This window comes from Chiloscyllium plagiosum, unplaced genomic scaffold (genome assembly GCF_037043375.1).
Source record: "Chiloscyllium plagiosum isolate Xiang-an unplaced genomic scaffold, Cpla_swu_hap1 HiC_scaffold_45, whole genome shotgun sequence".
Lineage (NCBI taxonomy): Eukaryota > Metazoa > Chordata > Chondrichthyes > Orectolobiformes > Hemiscylliidae > Chiloscyllium > Chiloscyllium plagiosum.
The window spans coordinates 16,611,126-16,631,807 of NW_028270183.1; the positions used below are offsets into that span (position 1 = coordinate 16,611,126).

Genomic DNA, 20,682 nt, shown 5'->3' on the forward strand with positions numbered 1-20,682 from the left:
GGGTCTTAAAAACCCAGAATTATATCTTTGGCTTCAATCTTAGATGATTCTTGAACTGATCCTGGTTAAAATCTGGATCCACAGATGACGTTCAGACAGGAAATAGACAGTCTGTATTGAACATGTAGCCTTGAGAATTCTTCTTAGGTATGGTTTTGTGCTAGCTGTTTGACTGCTTCCATAATGATATAACCTAAGTGTATTTGACCTTGATATGTTTACAGTGAATCTGATTGGCAAGCCTTTACGCCTTCTGTGGAAGAAGAAGATGCTACACATGTTGTCTGTGGACTCATTAATGAGCTTTCGAAGATCAAGTAAGTCATCTTCAGAAACCCCGAATCATTTGTGCGCTGTTATGATTTCCTGCATTTTTGGCATTTTATAAACACTAAAGGAAAAGCAACAATATAAGTGCTAACATTAGATTAGTTATTTTGATCTGAATCATTGATTACTGTGTGGATCTGTTGAGTTGTGACATTTAATGCAGTGATTGCTGCTGACTACCTCACATGTGATTGACAAGTTATGTTCAGACACATCATTTGCACTAAAATGTGAGTCATTAGAGACCTGTTTGTCGTCATCATAATCATTTCACAGAAGGTCAATGCTACAGGGAATATTTGGGTATTCAGTCCCAAAGCAGCTAAGTAGTGATGAGTGTGAACCAAGAGATTCCATTAAAGAGAGACATCTGTAAACTCAATATCCTAGAGCGGACTCAAATAAGATATGGCCAATTGATGTACCAGGTTCATAGGCTCAGAAAATGCCAGGAAAACCATCACCAATGCTCTGTAACAGTAGATCATACCATCTACAAGATGCACTTATGCACTTTGTACAGTTTGTTCAGCCTGTACTGCACACAGAACAAACTTTTCACTGTACCTAGGTAAATGTGACAATAATCAATCAAATCAAATGAAATCACTGCAATAAATCATCAAGGCTTCTTAAACAGCACCTACCAAACTTTAAACCACTACCATCAAGAAGGTTAAGGGCAGCAGATACATGGGAACACCACCACCTGCAAGTTCTCCTCCAAGCCACTCACCATCTTGCCTCAGAACTATCTTGCATTCTTTCAGTGTCACTGGGTCAAAATCCTGGGATTGTCTCCCTAAGGGCATATTGGGTCTACCGACAGCATACGGACTGCAGCGGTTCAGGAAGACAGCTCATGCCCACCTTCTCAAGGGGCAAGTTAGGAGGAGCAATAAATGCTGCAAAGCTCACACCCATGAATGATAAGAAAAAAATTCAGCTAAACAGCTTTTAGCCAGTACTGTGAGGAAGAATTACAAGGTTTAACTGCAGGAACTAGGCCTTGCACCATTCATACACCAAAGTTAGCAAGGAACAGCAAGCGAAATAGTGAGGTGAGCGGAGAAGGGGGAATGGTGAATGGGGCAGGAACTGAGAGACTGCAACAATAGATACACAACTTCAGTACAGGCTGACAATGATAACATCGATGTGGAAGTGCCGGTGTTGGACTGGGATGGACAAAGTTAAAAATCACACAAGACCAAGTTATAGTCCAACAGGTTTATTTGGAAGTACTAGCTCTCAGAAAGCTGCTCCTTCATCAGCAGCCTTGGCTTCCTGTTTCAGTCATGAGCAGGAGGTATAGAATTTGTGGCCATATTTTCTGTCCAAGCAGAATAAGCTCTGCTGTTTCGTGTACAGCCAATTAATTTATTGTTCTCAGGCCTGTCCCCTTTTCACATCAACGTGGAAAAATAGCTGAAGTTTAGGATTCAGATAGCAAGTTTGAGCAAAGAACAAACATTTTAGCATACAGTAAATTATGTAAAAGTGCAGAGACTTCTTAAAAAGCAAACATTCCATGAACAATAAGAGCAATGAGATGGCCAGCTGACAGCTTTTGTGAAGTGTTTGATCGCTGAGAGGACTACACCCTTTATGAGCAGTTCTGGATCCTTAGTTCACAAATCCCTGCTGACAGTGCAGTACTCCTTCCTTACTGCACTGAAGTATCAATTTTATCTACACTGACCCTATAATGGGATTTGAGCTGCAGTTGTCTGACTGAGATGAGAACTCTGCAAATTAAGTCAAACTGGCATAATGAAACACTGATTATGTTAATCTATAGCATACATGTTCATGCATAATGTCATAATTGTCTCCGTTTGATGATCTTCTTAGTCGTGTCATTATGATCACTCATCGAGAACTGGAGAGCATGAGACGACACAAAAACAGGAGAGTGAGACCGGTCAGCAGACACCCACATGTCTCCAAAGGAATAACAAATGTAACATATTCGATGAAGAGGAAAGATCCATGAGACGAATTACAGCTTGCAACCTGATAAAAAGGTTCATGATTTACATAGAATTACAAAATATTTACGACTCAGAAATAGGCTATTCAGCCTAACAGGCCCATGTCCATTTTTATGCTGTACACAAACCTCTCTTTCTTACCATAACTCCATCAGCGTATCCTTTTTATTCTTTTCTCCCTCGTGTACTTATCTATCTTCTCCTCAAATGCAGCTGCCTCACCTACTTGCCCTAGCAAGGTTTACCACCCTCTGAGTGACACTTTCTCCTGAATTTCTAATCGGATTTGTTAATGATTGTTTTCCCTTTTTGGTCGTGCCTGCAAGTGGGAACATCTCTTTGCATAATCTATTGGCCAGTTTCATTTTCTTAAATACAGTAAATCCTCACTTAAAGTTGTTGTGCTTTTGAAACGTGCGCCTTTAAACAAAAGCAGTGTTAAGTGAATCAGGTGTTCCCATTAAAATCAGTGTAAAAGCAGTAGTTAAGTTCCATGGGAGTTTTCTCATCAGAAAGATAGAATATCAAACCTTTATGCCCTGTGAGTTGAAATACTTTGTTAAATTCCATGTATTGGTAACTAAAATGTCTGCTAACCTAAGAGACATCTAAAACGTAAAATAAAAATGGTAGCTTTCTACTCAGTTCCATTTACCTCTGACCCTGCTCTCGAGGCTTCTGCTTGCAGTACATCAGAGTCCCTGGCTCTTCTTATTTCTGCCTACCGTCTGAGCTCTCACCCTCTGTCCCTTACCCTGACCCTCCTGATGCTGCAGAGTCTCTTGTGAGCCCTGCCACTCCCTGACCTTTGCAATTGTTGTAGATCCTCTGGTCATGGACTCTGCTGCTCCTTTCCTGTCACCAACCTTTCCCCTTTCCAACTCTCCTGCTCCCTGCCTGTCCTTACCACTTTGCCCTCCTGAACCCTTGCTTGCCATATACAGTGAGAGCCAGGAAGAGCAGCAACAACAGGAATCCAGAAGGTCAGGGAGTGACAGAGGCTGCGAGCCAGTGAGAGGGAGGACAAGAAGCAGCAGAGTCTGCTCCAAAATGATGGGTTCATAAGGCCCACTGTTAGATCTGGCTCAAGAATACTTAAATGAAATTTGCCTTGCAAAATGAGAATAAGGATCTCGTAAACTGATTGACATGAAGGCAAACAACTTTAACAGGGAAACTTTTACCAGGTCACACCTTGTGCCTCCTATTTCCTAGTCAAAGTAGCTGTTCATCCTTCCCTGATAGGTGTGATCTTTCAGTTCTGGTAGTAACCTTTTTTGCACCTTCACCAGTGCCCCTATATCTTTTTGTTCAATATCAAGATCAGAATTTCTCTGTCTTTCAACTCTTGCCTTCTAGAAATGAATCCTGATGTTTTTGTTCTATGACTCTATTAAATTAGATTCCCTAAAGATAGCCTTATCAACGTGTATCACTACTTATAATTATTCATGTATCTCCACCCTCAAATCTCTCCCTTCTCTAATCCGTAGAAATGTTATTTCGAAGGTATGTGGGCTTTTTTGTTCCACAGGATTACATGACCTTGCACTTGACTAAATGCAGTTCATATGAAAATTAAATGCCAGTTGTGAGTAGTTTATTAACAATAGCTTCCAGTACTTTGTTGCAATCCTCCTCTGTATTTGCAATAACCCACCTCTGTGGCACCCTCCCACCACCAAGGTTGGCATCATCTGCAAATTTTGAAATGCACTTTCAGTTGCAAGTGCTCAAGTAAGTGATAAATAAAAATGCTTCCTTTTCAGTCCTATGGAATGTCACTTCCCATCTATTACCAGTCTAAGCAACTACCTTTATCTTTTTATGCTCTGTTTCTGTTTTGAAGAATACCTTTAAACTACCATAAGAGCAAAGCTTGTTGTCTTTGGTTCAGCTATTAGATAGGAAGGGGGTAGAGAAATACAGGAAGAGCAGCAGAAGCTAAAAGGTCACCTTCAGCAAGCTGATTTACATCAGCACATAGCCAAGGATACTGTGAGATGGTTATCTGCAAGATAAGCAAGTGTGGAACGATATCCTCTAGTCAGTATTTTTCTTTAAGTCAGTAAATCCAATGCCTGGAGAAAATTATCCCCTCAGGATTAAAAGAACAATCAGGGTTTGTTAGTTAAATGATGTATGCTGGACTATGCTCCTGCATGAATGACTGTTCTGTCAGTAAGTGTGCCACCAGTTCACATATTAACAAATATCGTTGTTGTTGCACTATGTTCAAGTGTTTGTAAACTATACATGAAATAAAGTTTCCTCAATCATACTTGAACAAGGTTATTGTTCTTGCAGCACATGGTTATTGAGTCAGAAGCATTTACTGTTTATAAAAATTCATCTATTTACTGTTTCTGATTAATTTAGGCACAGACAGACCAGAGGAATTCTTGCTCCCAGTAAACATTCTGGGAAAAGAACACAAAATGAAATTTAGTAGTAATTCCATATCTGCAGAGTTAACGCATCCATGACTCTTCACTAAAGTTCCGTGGTTTTCACTGCTCGTAAAATGTCATGATGATTCTCAGATTTATTTTCTTGGATCCCCCTTTAACCTTCCTGCTTATTAATAGGATACCCCAATTAAAAAATAAACTAGATGAACTTTAATTGGTATTATACAGAGATGTTTCATTACATGTCTTCCATCCCCTCACTCTCATCATCGGTGGCTTAACATGTTTGTCTGCAGCTGTACTCTCTTTACAGTTGGAAGGAGTAAAATTATTCTGTTACAATAATCAGAACCTCAAGACAGTTTATTTCCTTTCTCCAATAGCTTTGTAAGAAGTGAAAAAAAATATTTGAAAGACATGAAATAAAATACAATTTTTAATGCCCCTGTGATTCTCCCTCCTTCCTGATCCCGTGATGCTCACGTCAGTGTCCTGGAGATCATTCTTTAATTCATTGGGATTCCAGAATTATCCTGGCCAGCTATAAATTCTAAATGGAGCAATTTACTTAAATGGGAAGGTTGGGGAAAGCAAAAGCTAAACACAGCAATTGACATCCTGCAGCAGTCAAGCTGAAAGTCCACAAGAGAGACTGTTGTGGCAGTGGGAACATTTATTATGGCCCTTCTATTGGTGAAGGTCTAAAAGCAAACATGAAGTGAGATAAATATCAATCAAGCCCTGGACTTAGTGGCACCCTTTGTTGAATTTCACAGCATCAGCTATAACTTTACTATGTGTCACTTCTGTCACATCACTGTATCCATCTGAGAAGGGGATTGTTAAATTCTTTCTGTGAAAGACTTTATGTCTCTTTGTTTTTTTACACCTAATCTTGGCATATGGAGGATTAACTCTGAAAGTCTACAAAGTGGTTTTAACCACACTGACACTGCAGTGATTGATAGAGTATGTTTTGCTGCAGTCAAACCTCATTCATAGCCAATGCATAATGGAAATTCAAGTGGGGTGTCCTGGCTGCATATGAACCCACTCTGGCAGACTAGACTTTGCCTAATCGACCAACACAGTAGTTTACGGTGGGGTAGGCAGAAGTCATATGTTATAAAAACAGACATTGCTGTCAAATGACAGCAGATCTGGCAGCATCTGTGGGGATAAAGTAAAGTTAATGTTTTGAGTCTGGTGACTCTTCATCAGAACTCACCTGACTCGAAATATTAACTCTGCTTTCTCAGCACAGATGCTGCCAGACCAGATGAGTGATTTCTGTTTCAGATAGAGTCATAGAGGTGTACAGCACGGAAACAGACCCTTCGGTCCAATCCATCCACGCCGACCAGATATCCCAACCCAATCACCCAATCTCTAGTCCCACCTGCCAGCACCCAACCCATACCCCCTCCTCCCCCCCCAGCCCTTCCTATTCATATACCCATCCAGATGTCTTTTAAATGTTGCAATTGTCTCCACCACTTCCTCTGGCAGCTCATTCCATACACGCACCACCCTCTGTGTGAAAATGTTGCCCCTTAGGTCTTCTTTTATGTCTTTCCCCTCTCACCCAAGCTTATGTCCTCTAATTCTGGACTCCCCCACCCCAGGGAAAAGACTTTGTCTATTTATCCTATCCATGCCCTTCATGATTTTGTAAACCTCTATAAGGTCACCCCTCAGCCTCCGATGCTCCAGGGAAAACAGTCCCAGCCTGTTCAACGTCCCTGTCACTGCGAGGCAACAGTGCTAACGGGTGAGTCACCATGTCACACTCCACCCCTCTCCCGACCCCCATCATCCAATGACAGTACCACTACACCATTAGATCCCCTAGAAAAGCATTTTCTTAATATGTTTTATTTTCAAAGTCTCATGGCCAGTGTCTTTCCAAGTCTAACCAGCTGGGGCAGAACTGGGACAAGATTGTAACCAACAACTGGGAACTTCTGACTTTGCTGTCAGAATCCATTATCACTCCACTCCTTGCATTAAAGCACTGCATCTCAACGGCTATCAAAAAAGTGGAACCTCAAAGCCTGAATTTCTCTGAAGACAGAGAACCTCACCTTTTTATTAAATTAGCTGTGGAGACCTAGAATCCAAAGTCCTGTACCAAAACAATGACACCTACCATTTTGTGGGTGTGGAGGAATATTCTAAATCACCCATAGAATCATATGGCGCAGAAACAGTCCATGCTGACCACAATCCCAAACCAAACAAGTCCCACCTGCCTGCTCCTGGCGCATATCCCTGTAAACCTTTCCTATTCATGTACTTAACCAGATGTCTTAAATGTTGTAATTGTACCTATCATCTATGGGTTACAGAGGTAACTGCTTGGGTTAAAGTGCAGCTGTCTCATGCTAGTCATGCTGATTTTTGCTAGTCAGATATCCACAACATGACTTGTGCATGTTAGAACAGATAAGAGAAGTTGTAAAGCTTCCAGACACCTCTGGAGAAGCGGGATACCCTTTTGGATATATTCCCAGGCCACTTAAAGGTGCTGCCAGAGTTTCCACCAACATTGTCAGACTTGCTAAGTTTCTCCAGTTTATCTTGCTTATTTTCCACCTCTCCAGTGTCCACAGTACATTGCATTTTATTTATACATTCGGAAGAGGTCAGATGCCCTCTGGGAGGGCTAAACAGCCCTTTTGGAAAGGTAAAGTGCTCTTTGGCATTGTTAAAAATAGACAGGAATATGCCAAAAAGTGATAGATTCATTAGAACAATCATTCTCATTGGAACTGGCAAAAAGAGTTGTCAGCCTATCAGGACACTTAAAACCCTTGCAATAAAAAGAATTTTCATTTAAACAATCAATACTTTCTGATTCACTCTGTCGCCTGTGTGTTTTGTTATAGGAATGGTGCTGCATGACTGATTTTGTAACTTTTCATTTTCAAAGTGGGATGTTGTTTCAGTATAATTGGCAGCTCCAAGTAATTATAAACTCCAAAGTGAAATATTTGATTTTTTATAAACTTGTTCACTGGGATGGAGGCATGACCAGCATCTGTTGTCTGATACTAATTGCCTTTTATAAGATTGTGATATGCTGTCACCTTGAATACTGTAGTACATGTGGTGTAAATACAGTACACCCACAGAGCTGTTGGGGGGAAACTTACAGGATTTTGACCCAGCAACAGTGAATGATCAGCAATGTAGTTCCAAGTTAGGGTGGTAATAAAAGCAAAATACTGTGGATGCTCGAAATCTGAAATAAAAACAGAAAATTCTGGAGAAAATCAGCAAGTCTAACAGCAGCTGTGGAGAGAAAAACCGTTAACATTTTGACAGGGCGAAAGTGAGGACTGCCGATGCTGGAGATCAGAGTCAAGATTACAGTGGTGCTGGAAAAGCACAACAGGTCAGGCAACATCCAAGGAGCAGGAAAATCGGCGTTTCGGGCAAAAGCCCTTCATCAGGAATAACATTTTGAGTCCAGTATGACTTCTGAATCGGAAGGAGCAAGAAAGACTTAGGCTGGTTTGTTGAGGAATTGCATGTTATTGCAATATCCATGTTACACAAGTACAGCCAATGACCATTTCCAATGAGAAGATACACTAGTGATAGTGCCATTGAATGAGAAGTTGGTTGAATCAAGTAGGCAAGATAGGTTTAAGTCAAAGGATGGTGTGTGGGATATTGGCATTTGGCACAATGGCTATAGACTTCTCATAAAGAGGAATAAAAGAGGGTTGGATGGGGGAAAGTAGTTTGTGTGGTGTACATGGACCTCAAAAAAAAATCAAATACCATACCACAGAACAGATGTGTGAGAAAAATAATAGCACATGGAATAGAGGAGTAATAGTAATGTGGATACAAAATTGGGAGAAACAGAGTGTTAGTTAATGGTACTTTTTGGGCTGGAGGAAAGTTTGTAGCAGACTTCCTCAGGCATGTTTTCCTCAGATTTATAAATGATCTAGATCTTGGAATACAAGAGATGATTTCAAATTTTACATGTGTGAATCCAGTGAGAGCTGTGTTTGTTGTTTAATTCCCATATCTTTCCCATATTCCACGGTGGCTCAATGGTTAGCACAGCTGCCCCATTGCACTAGGGACCTGGGTTTGATTCCACCCTCGGGCAACTGTCTGTAGTTTACACATTTTATATATATGTCTATATAGGTTTCCTCACAGTTTAAGATGTGCAGGTTAGGTGGGTTGGCCATATTAATTGTCCAGGGATGCGCAGGCTGGGTGAATTAGCTGTGGGAAATGTAGGGATAGGGTAGAAGTGTGGGTCTGGATGGGATACTCTTCAAAGGATCAGTGTGGACCTGATGGGCTGAATGGCCTGCTTCTGCCCTGTAGGGATTCTATGATCTTTGACCAAGTGCCGTTGTAAAAGGCTAACTTCCCTTACTGGCTCCACTTTGACACCCAGCAGCCTCTGCACTCATTCAGGAGCCCAGTTTTGGGGGAGGGGCAGAATTCCGGCTCAAGTCTAATTGGAGAAGGGAAGAAGATGGAAAGTGTATTTTCAGTCTGTGTTGTGCTGTTTACCCCTGTTATAGACCATGGGAGAATGGAGGTGAACCTGAATGATCACATGTAGCACTTCTTTCCATCTGTTCTTACGCTGTGGTCACACCAACAGATCTGAACTGACTAAACTACTGCCTACACAAGATAAATACTGGCTGAATCATTGGTGAGAAAACGTTTTGAGTTCATTATAAAATAATTTTGTGTTGCCCTACTTGGGTCAAACAAAACTCTGAGGTGACCCTTCATAAAGTGGCAGAAAGGAAATTTGTGAGTGTCAAAGGGAAGCTCCTCAGACAGCACATCCCAAACCTATGATCACTTCCACCTAGACATGCAAGGCAGACACATGGGAACGCCATTTCCTGCAAATTCTCTGAGTCACTCAATCCTGACTTGGAAATATATTGCCGTTCCTTCGTTGTTCGGTCAGAATCCTGGAACTCTCTCCCTAAGGACATTGTGGGGTCTCGACATCAAATGACCTGCTGTGTTTCAAGAAGGCACCTTCTCAGGAGCAACTGGGGATGGCAATAAATGGCCATGTGGTATAAATTATTTTTTATTGCTTGGTGGAGATTGTCGTTATTTGTCTTGCATTTATAATTGTCGTGTCATTATGCACATCCTCCAGTCCCTGAGGTTTTGAGATTTATGTTACTTATAGTTTGGAGAAACAGGTTCAGGAACACGGGGATTTGTTAAGCTTGAGAAAATTACCCATGCAGGAAGGGATAGGATCATGAATACATGATGATTGGTTAGATCCTGGGAAGCACTGAGAATCAGAGGAACCTTGGTGTGCAAGTCCACCTATCTGTTAAAGTAGCAGGACAGTTAGGCAAAGTGGTTAAGAAGGCAGATGGGATACTTGCATTTTAAGAGCAGGGAGGTTAAGCTGGACTTGCACAAAGCATTAGTTAGGCCATAACTAAGTATTGTACTCAGTTCTGGAATCTACATAATAGGAGGAATGTGATAGGACTGGAAAGGGTGCAGAGGAGATTTACTAGGATGCTGCCTGAAGAGAGATTGGACAGACTGGAATTGTTTTCCTTAGGATAGAGGAGATTGGAGGGGACATGATTGAGATATTTAACCATGGGTGGTACGGGGGCTCAGTGGTTAGCACTGCTGCCTCACAGGATCTGGGTGCAATTCCTGCCTCGGGTAACTGTGTGGAGTTTACACATTCTCCCTGTGTCTGCGTGGGTTTCCTCCCACAGTCCAAAGATGTGTAGATTAGATTACTTACAGTGTAGAAACAGGCCCTTCGGCCCAACAAGCCCCGCCGAAGCGCAACCCACCCATACTCCTACATTTATCCCTTACCTAACACTACGGGCAATTTAGCATGGCCAATTCACCTAACCTGCACATCTTTGGACTGTGGGAGGAAACCGGAGCACCCGGAGGAAACCCACGCAGACACGGGGAGAATGTGCAAACTCCACACAGTCAGTCGCCTGAGGCGGGAATTGAACCCGGGTCTCTGGCGCTGTGAGGCAGCTGTGCTAACCACTGTGCCACCGTGCCGCCCATAGGTTAGGGTGAATTGGCTGTGCTAAATTGCCCATAGTGTTAGGTGCATTAGTCAGAGGGAAATACAGGGTAGGGGAATGGGTGCGGGTGGGTTATTCTGCAGAGGGTCAGTGTGGACTTGTTGGGCTGAAGGGCCTGTTTCATACTGTAGGTAACCTAATCTTAACAGTAAGGGAGACACAGATTTAAGGTTTGAGGCAGGAGGTTTCGAGGGGATGTGAGGAAAAAGCTTTTTCACTCAGAGGCTGGTGGGAATCTGGAACTCAGTCTGTAAGGGTGGGAGAGGCAGAAACCCTCATAACATTCAAGAAGTATTGAGATATGGCATTTGAGATGCCAAAGCATACAGGGCTATGGGCCGAGTGCTGGGAAATTGGAATAGTTAGGTGATTGTTTCAGACTAGAGTTGTACAGCACAGCGCAAAGTCTACAGGCCCTTTGCTGTACTCTATTACTCTTGGATGTAATTGACAAAAAAAAGGCTGTAGTTACGACGCTGCTCTCATGTTTGTACTTGGAAACCGCGAAACCCTTTTTTATTTAACTAAGTTATTCATTCAGGAGCGGTCTAGTTAATTTCAGCCTCAAGTTTTCTTCCATCGGAAGTTCTATCACACTTGGTTAGTGACATGGCAAATTTGACAGGTGGGATTTGGTGGGATAGTGCCCGGCAGCGACATACCTTGCCTTGTGGGGAGGGAGTGGATCAGGGATATTCGCGATGGAGGTGTACTTTTCCGAGGCTTATTCATGGGACACTCCGGGAAGTTGCCTGGAATTTTAACCTTTTGGGGGGACCAATTGGTGAGTACATCCCCTCCCCTCCCAGCCCGGACTGGATTTATGCAGGTAATCCGGATCAGAGAGGTCTCTGCAAATGATGCATGGATTTCAAACACAACTCTCTATTTCCATAAAGTCGTTTATTCAAAAACAGTAAACAGAAACCTACAACATTTATTCAGCGATGGTAACGGCTGACTTCCCAAATAAACTACCGCCTGTCACAAATATTTACTTACACACCCCAAATCAAAGCTTACTGAATGCCAGATGCATCGAACAGACTATTTCTTAAATAGTTTCTCCATCTTATTGGTGCATGCAGTGTCCCTTGATGTTTTGTTGTAAGTTGACCTGTAGTTTTCTCGAAGCGACTGACAGAAGCGTTTGGTGTGTGCGCTGTCCCCAGTTGCCTTACACACTGGGCAAGTGTACCTGCGCAGGATCGGGCACATTGTCCTGCCATCCTTGTCTTTAAGAACATGCGAGGCGTAGATCTTCCTGGACTCCCCGTTTTGCTTACAGAAGGTGCAGATGAGTAAAGCCTGGCCGATCCTGCAGGCGGTCTGTGTGCCGGTCACTTCAGGTCTCCTGGTTTCTACCTGGGGAGAAGGGGAGCTGCCCTCAAGGCCGGGTCCTGTTGTAAACTCAGCCGGGCGCCCTCGACTTCCAGGGTTGGCTGGAATTGACTGAACAAGAGCTTCCAGCATGTCTGCCTGCGCCAGACTCCTAGGGCTGGGCTGTCTCCCCATGCTTGCATCGCCAGTGGTGAAAGCAGCTGGGTGCTGAGATTGGACAGGAGCAGCAAGCTGTCTGCTTGTTTCACCTCTGCAGGACCTGTCTTCAATGTCTTTGACGTTTATCGTCAAGAAAAGCCCAGTCCCGAGTTCCATGGTTAAGCTGTGATTCCTCAGACCCTCTGGCTTGTGTTGTAACTGAGCCTTCAGATCACGTCCCACCGTCTCCCCGGTTCCCAATCGTCTCTCGTCCGGCTCAAGTTGCCAAAGGGTTTGTCTGCGCCGCGATTGTACGATGCTGTCCATAACCTTACTCAATCCTAGATAGTCACTCCAAATGTCAAAGGCCCTGTCTGCCATTTCTCCAAATTGTGCTTCCCTTTTGCTAGTCTGCTCTCCAAAACATAAAACAAAGCTGCCCTTTATTCATAACATTTGTAAATAATGGCAAGTTGAATTGTACAATCGAATTCAACTTCTCCTGCATGTGGTGCCTTGGTTTTTAACAAGTGTAAGAAACTATTGGGCTCTTTAAAAGATCGGGGAGGCTGGTTGTTTACATACTTATCAATTGAGGGACATGGCCTTTGGATTGGTTGAAGATTGTTACCTGGGGGTATGTTGTCAAGGGAGAATAATTGAAGTGAACACGGTTTAAGTGGTCTGGCCAACTTTGGTCAGATGTATCACAGAAAGTAGAAGCTGTTCGAATCGAAATCAAATGTTTATAAATAGTCAAAACTCTTCTTGTACTTTCACTGCACCAATCACATTCTGCATGGGGTTGGACAGCATTTTCGGCCAATAAAGTGAGAGCTGAGAGATGAGCAAAATTCCAGGTTTCTGGAATCTGGTGCCAAATCAGAAAGTGAACCCTTCCCCCCCCCCCCCATTCTGCCCTCCCAAGGTCTCAGTCCTCAGGTTACCACTGGATTATCTCAAGCTTGCACCACCCAATGTTCCTGCCTGTGGATTATGGCAAGCCCACCGACCTCTCCAGTCCCAATTACCAGCAAGTAACACACTCTACCTTTACCCAAATACAGACATATCCTTGCCTGATCTTCCATTTAACACCAGATATCTCCTTCATCCGACAGCTTGTGCCCTAGAGTATTTAGTCAGCATTTGGAGCAACTCACAGGTTTTTCTTACAATGAGGGGTGGTAATGGGATTGTTCTACTTGACACAATGATGGACTGGATGTTTCACATGATGCATTACATGACAAGGGAGTGATGTTGAATTTGGTTTGATCTATTATTGTCACTTACCTAGGTACAGTGAAAGGTTTTGTTTTGTGTGCTGTACAGGCAGGTCCTACCCTACAAAGTGCAATAGGGTGATAGAACAGAGTGAGGAATGCATTTATACAGCTGCAGAGAAGGTGCACAGAGAGCGAGATCAACATTAGATGTGAAATTTCAGAAGTCTAATAACAGCCGGGAAGAAGCTGTTCTTAAATCTGTTGTTATGTGTGCTTAAACTTTTGTATCTTCTGCCTGAGGGAAGAGATTGAAAGAGATTATAACTGGGATGGGAGGGGTCTTTGATTACATTGGCTGCCTTTCCTGAGGCAGCAGGAAGTACAGATGGAAAGCTGGTTTGTGTGATGGACTGGGCTGTGTTCACAACTCTCCATAGTTTTTTATGCCGCTGGGCAGAGTAGATGCTATAGCAAGCCGTGATGCATCCACTTGGAATGTTTTCTATGGTGCATCTATAAAATTGCTGAGTGTTTATGCACATGCTGAATTTCCTCAGCCTCCTGAGGAAATAGAGGCATTGTGCTATCGCATCAACGTGGGTGGACCAGGACATATTATTGGTGATCGTCACCTCAGCACCAGGAGTATGCCCTTCACCTTGCTTCCTGAAGTCAGTGACCAGCTCTTTCACTTCTAATGACAGGGTGACAAAATACAAGGGATGGGTAGATGATTTAGTTTGAATTTGCTGTTCCCTGATGAGCCAGAAACCTCCCTCTCTCCCTTGCCTCCGACAAGATTTTGTTTCTGCTTTCTGAAGGTGCTGTCACTCGCTGAGGTCAAGTTCCTGAATATCTGTAGTGAGTGTAAGAATTCTGTGGTGGCTTCCTTGCAAACCATTCCTTTGAGACCAACTAATTCTGGCAGCACAGTGGCTCAGTGGTTAGCACTGCTGCCTCACAGCGCCAGGGAACCGGGATTGATTACAGCCTCAAGCAACTGTGTGGTGTTTGCACATTCTCCCTGTGTCTGCATGAGATTCCCCCCACATTGGGCGGCACGGTGGCACAGTGGTTAGCACTGCTGCCTCACAGCGCCAGAGATCCGGGTTCAATTCCGGGCAGTTCTCTGTGTGGAGTTTGCACATTCTCCCCGTGTCTGCGTGGGTTTCCTCCGGGTGCTCCGGTTTCCTCCCACAGTCCAAAGATGTGCAGGTTAGGTGAATTGGCCATGCTAAATTGCCCGTAGTGTTAGGTGCAGGGGTAAATGTAGGGGAATGGGTCTGGGTGGGTGTGCTTCGGCGGGTCGGTGTGGACTTGTTAGGCTGAAGGGCCTGTTTCCACACTGTAAGTAATCTAATCTAATCTAATCTAATCCAAACATGTGCAGGTTAGGGTGGATTGGCCATAATAAATTGCCCATAGTATTCAGTGATGTGTAGGTTAGGGTGGATTGGCCATGCTAAATTGCCCATAGTGTTCGGGGATGTGTAGGTTAGGGTGGATTGGCCATGCTAAATTGCCCATAGTGTTCGGGGATGTGTAGGTTAGGGTGGATTGGCCATACTAAATTGCCTATAGTGTTCAGGGATGTGTAGGTTAGGGTGGATTGGCCATGCTAAATTGCCCATAGTGTTCAGGGATGTGTAGGTTAGGGTGGATTGGCCATGCTAAATTGCTCATAGTGCCCAGGGATGTATAGGTTAGGATGGATTGGCCATACTAAATTGCCCATAGTATTCAGGGATGTGTAGGTTAGGATGGATTGGCCATGCTAAATTGCCCATAGTGTTCAGGGATGTATAGGTTAGGATGGATTGGCCATACTAAATTGCCCGTAGTATTCAGGGATGTGTAGGTTAGGGTGGATTGGCCATGCTAAATTGCCCATAGTATTCAGGGATGTGCAGGTTAGGGTGGATTGGCCATGCTAAATTGCCCATAGTGTTCAGGGATGTGTAGGTTAGGGTGGATTGGCCATGCTAAATTACCCATAGTGTTCAGGGATGTGTAGGTTGGGGTGGATTGGCCATGCTAAATTGCCCAGAGTATCCAGGGATGTGTAGATTAGATGCATTAGTCAGGGGAAATGTAAAGTAATAGGGTAGGGGAATGGATCTGGGTGGGATATTCTTCCAAAGGTCAGTGTCGACTTGTTGGGCCAAAATAGACAGTTTCCACACTGTAGGGATTCTATGATCCATGACAACAGGTCTAAGAGTTTTTGGTCTTGTACATGTATTTGGTTTAGTCGTGCATTGGGAATGTTTTACTGGTATAATCCCAAGTATAATACAAAGCCACTTTGTTACAGCCTTGTCTTTGGAGGGCAGGTTAAACTGAGACTATGATTTAGGTGGACGGAAAAAAATTCCACAGTAATTGGTAATATTTATCCCTGAATCTAATGATAATGAACTCAAATCAAATCTGGTTATTCAGTTCTGAGCAATTTGTGAAATCCCATGGATTTATCTTGGCTGCCATGCTTGCCTACAGAACAATGGAGACTGGACTTCAAAGGTATTTCATTGGCTGCATTGGCCACCAGGTATCGTGTGCTATCTGCTCTGTTGTGTCGATGATCGTTCTGAGTCTCGAATAAGTCAATGAGGAAAACTCATCAAAGACCCCTTCCACCCCGGTTATAATCTCTTCCAACCTCATGACACAGTGGGTAGTGTCCCTCCCTATGAACCAGAAGCTCTGTGTTTCAGTCCCACTCAACGACTTGATGGCTACAGTGGGTGTTTTTATTTGAGTATCAATATGTAATGCTCCCAGCATACGCCAATGGGAGGCAGTAAACACAAGACAGCTTCCTTGTCAGCCATGTGATTAAAAAAAACTGGTTGAGCCTCTGCCATAGCTTCAGACGAGAACACGCAGGCATAGTGTGATTGTACGAACTGAAATGCTCTGAGTGAACTGTTAACACAGCACCACCACTGATAAAACAAGTTCTCATTATGAGCAAGGTAAATGGTAACCTTTTCATAAAACTGACCTTCAGGTTATTGGACCCAGGGCTTTATTTTGAGATAGCAGAGAAGAGCAGCTCGACAGAAACACTGCATTATTAATTCAGCTCTTCTTCCAGTGTCTATTGAGCCAGTCAGATTAGGACAGTCTTAGATTGACATACTAGTCTGTGCTGAGTTCGCTAAACTCACCCATCCAGTAGAAAACAAATCATTTGGGGCTCATGCTCCCAATAACAGTCTAAAACCACACAACACCAGGTTATAGTCCAACAGGTTTATTTGGAAGCACTAGCTTTCGAAGCGCTGCTCCTTCATCAGGTGGTTGTGATGAAGGAGCAGCGCTCCGAAAGCTAGTGCTTCCAAATAAACCTGTTGGACTATAACCTGGTGTTGTGTGATTTTTAACTAATGGAGAATGTAATTGTCAACATCAAAGAGAAAAGGATAAGGTACGTTTGCAGCAATGTTTGTGGCTGCTTTTGATTTGATTCATTATTGTTATCTGTACCTCGGTACAGTGAAAAGTTGTGTGCAGTACACGCAGATCCTACCACATTAGGGTAACAGAACAGAGTGAGGAATACACTGTTACAGCTACAGAGAAGATGTACAAAGTGCGAGGTCAACGTTAGATTTGAAATTTGAGAGGTCTATTCAGAAGTTTAATAACAGCAGGAATGAAGCTGTTCTCAAATCTGTTGGTACATGTGCTTAAGCTTTTGTATCATCTGTCTGATGGAAGAGATTATAACCGGGGTGGAAGGGGTCTTTGATGATGTTGGCTGCCTTCCCAAGCCGTGATGCATTCGGATAGAATGCCTTCTATGGTCCGCCTATCAAAATTGGTAAGAGTCTTTACGGACATGCCAAATGTCACTGCCTGTGCTCAAAGAGGAAACGGCCACTACTGGGTCAGTGACAGAATGCTCAGCAGTGAGGGGTCTGTACATCCAACAAAATGTCAGTGTCCTCAGAAGGGGAAAGACATTTTATTTTATGAATCCTGGGAGGGTGGAGGATGGCACTGGGGCCCCAGTTATTCCCTAGCCCTTGATGCCCTGATTCTTCAATCATGCCAGTTCTTGTGCTGATAGCATTCTAGTGGTGAAATTATTATTGTGAAATTTGTGGAGTCTGACCTATCTCCAATGAGATTCACTTTAAAAGTGAAACACTGCAGAAGAATCAAGTTTTAGACTCTTTTAATGAAAAGGCATGAGGAGAAAGTGTAACCTGTGCTGCAGTTGGAGCAAATGAGAAAGGTCACTCGTTGTAACGTCTTTGGTTGCAAGTCCCTGTCAGTGCCCACTACTGCCATTTAAAGAGACAAACATACAAATTAGGAGTGGGAGTGAGTAGGGCACTTCGATTCTGTTCCAATGCAATGCGGACCTCATGATTCGATCGCAGCTTTCACAATGGAATTGAATACATCAGGTAGAGTTGGGGAGTGGGATGAATTCGATAGCTCTTTGATAGAGTTAGCCCATGCACAATTACCTGAACTGCCCTCTTCTGTATACACTTGCGTCAACATTCTCTGATATCTTCAGTGATGTCCAAAGATGTGCAGGTTTGGTGAATTGGCCGTGCCAAATTGCCCATTGTGGCCAGGCATGTGTAGGTTAGTCATGGGAAATGCAGGATTACAGGGAATAAGTTTAGGAGGCGATAGGTCTGGCTGGAATGCTCTTCAGAGGGTAGGCTAGGTGGATTAGTCATGGGAAATGCAGAATTACAGAGAATAAGTTTAGGAGGCGATAGGTCTGGGTGGGATGCTCTTCAGAGGGTTGGTGTGAGCTTGATGGGCTGAATGGCCTGATTCTGCAATGTAGGGGATTGTATGATTCTGACTTAACTGAGGCACTTAAGAGCATCAGAATTAGGAACAGGAGTAGCCCCTCAAACTCGCTCTGCCATTCATTTGCCTCATGTCAACCCTTTCATTTCAGCTTTTACATTCTCCAACTTTGCAGAGTAGCTGGAATTGTTCTCCTCAGAGTGGAGAAAGTTAAGGGGAGATTTAATGGAGGGGTTCAAAATCATGACGGAACATTCAAGCGTAGTCAGGGAGAAATGTCCATTAGCAGGCATGTTGGTACCCACTGGGCACAGATTTAAGGGAATCAGCAAAAATGAAGGAAGACCTTGAGATATTTCATCAGACAATCTGTTATCAAACTGCCTGAAAGGGTCATGGAAGCAAAAGCAAAAGTAACATATAAAATATAGGTTGGTGAGTGGACATTTTAACAGCTATTCCAACAAGATGGACATGAAGACGTGACAAAGAAGATTGATGAAGGCAGAGTGGTAGACGTTGTCTGCATGAATTTCAGTAAAGCGTTCTACAAGGTTCTGCATGGTAGACTGGCTGGTAAGGTTAGAACACATGGGATTCGGGGGAGCTAGCTGATTGGATTCAGAATTGGTTTGAAGGTGGGAGATAGAGGGTGCTGGTGGTGGGTTGCTTTTTATTCTGGAGGCCTGTGACCAGTGGTATGCCATGAGATTCGATGCTGGGTCCACTGCTTTTCATCATATATATAAATGTTTTGGATGTGACTATAGGAGGTGTGGTTAGTGCATTTGCAGATGACACCAAACTAGGAGATGTAGTAGACAGTGAAGAAGGTTATCTCAGAGTTTAATGACACCTTGATCAGATGGTCCAATATGCTGAGGAGTGGCAACTGGTTTAATTTAGATAAATGTGAAGTGTTGCATTTTGGTCCAAAATTTGATGGCACATGTTTAAGGTGAGAGGGGAAAGATTTAAAAGGGACCTGTGGGTTAACTTTTTCACGCAGAGGGTGGTACGTGTATGGAATGAACTGCCAGAGGAAGTGGTGGAGGCTGGTACAATTACAACATTTAAAAGACGTCTGAATGGGTATATGATAGAAATTTATTGTTACGTGTGTTTGTGAAAATACAGTAAAATGTGCATAAATCGCCACCGAAAAAGTACCATTTAATTACATAAATTATATATTATAAAAGTGAGTTGTAAAGTTCAGCACTGGAAAAGCACAGCAGGTCACCAGCATCTGAGGAGCAGGAGAATCGATGTTTCGGGCGTAAGCCCTTCATCAGGAATCAGCTTATGCCTGAAACATCGACTGTCTGGCTCCTTGGATGCTGCCTAACTGGCTGTGCTTTTTCAGCACCACACTTTGTGACTCTGACTCTCCAGCATCTGCAGTCCTCACTTTCTCCTAGTATAAAAGTGAAACAAATGTAATACAAATATAAATTTTTATTCATTCCACCAACTCTTGGTTTCACAAACCAGTCACTGCCTGTTCAACTGCTGAGGACCGCGGGTGTCTCGAAACTGCCAATAACTGGGGGCCTGTTGAAACTACCGAGGATAAAGGTCCATTGAAACCACTGAGGACCAGGGCACACCGAAACCGCTAAGGACCAGGGTGCAATGAAACTACTGAGGACCAGGGCACACCGAAACCGCTGAGGACCAGGGCGCATTGAAACTACTGAAGACTGGGGACTGTTGAAATTGCCAAGAACTGGGAGCATATAAATTTATGAATATATATGTATATATGATGAGGAAGGGTTTATAGAAAAGGAGAAAGTGAGCACTGCAGATGCTGATCAGAGTCAAAAGGTGTGGTGCTGGAAAAGCACAGCCAGTCAGGCAGCGTCCAAGGAGCAGGAGAGTCGATGTTTTGATCGTAAGCTTTTCATCAGGAATGAGGGCGTGGCCCAAGGGGGCTGAGAGATAAATGGGAGGGGGTGGGGCTGGGGGAAAGTAGCTGGGAATATGATAGGTAGATGGATGTGGGGGGAGATGGTGATAGGTTGGAGTGGAGGGTTGAGCGGATAGATGGGAAGGAAGATGGACACCTAGGACAGGTCATGAGGGTGGTGCTGAGTTGGAGGGTTGGATCTGGGATAGGTTGGGGGGAAGGGGGGAGATCGGGAAACTGGTGAAATCAACATTAATCCCGTGTGGTTGGAGGGTCCCGAGGCAGGAGATGAGGCGTTTTTCCTCCAGGCATCGAGTGGCTAGAGTTTGGCAGTGGAGGAGGCCCAAGACTTGCATGTCCTTGGCAGAGTGGGAGGGGGATTTGAAGAGGAATATGGGCCAACTGCTGGCAAATGGGGCTAGATCAGATTGGGATGTCTGGTCAGCGTGG

The 20,682-nt window shown here is 43.7% G+C and overlaps 2 protein-coding genes across 2 annotated transcripts in view; one reads left to right on the plus strand and one right to left on the minus strand.

Annotated features, from left to right (window-relative positions):
- Positions 1 to 2,326, plus strand: part of LOC122552447 (uncharacterized) — a 42,265-nt gene extending 39,939 nt beyond the window's left edge. Inside the window, exons 8-9 of the mRNA XM_043695178.2 lie at positions 225 to 317; positions 2,185 to 2,326. Of these exons, the coding sequence (XP_043551113.2) occupies positions 225 to 317; positions 2,185 to 2,326 (235 nt within the window). The remainder of the gene's footprint in view (positions 1 to 224; positions 318 to 2,184) is intronic.
- Positions 2,327 to 11,756: 9,430 nt separating this feature from the next.
- Positions 11,757 to 12,687, minus strand: LOC122552446 (uncharacterized). Its single transcript, XM_043695177.2, has one exon. The coding sequence runs from the start codon at positions 12,685 to 12,687 to the stop codon at positions 11,875 to 11,877; it is 813 nt and encodes a 270-aa protein (XP_043551112.2). The 3' UTR covers positions 11,757 to 11,874.
- Between the last annotated feature and the right edge of the window lie 7,995 nt (positions 12,688 to 20,682).

What these genes read in the sequence shown, in the direction of transcription:
- LOC122552446 (XM_043695177.2), bottom strand. Translation starts at nt 12,687, where the DNA reads ATGGCAGACAGGGCCTTTGACATTTGGAGTGACTATCTAGGATTGAGT.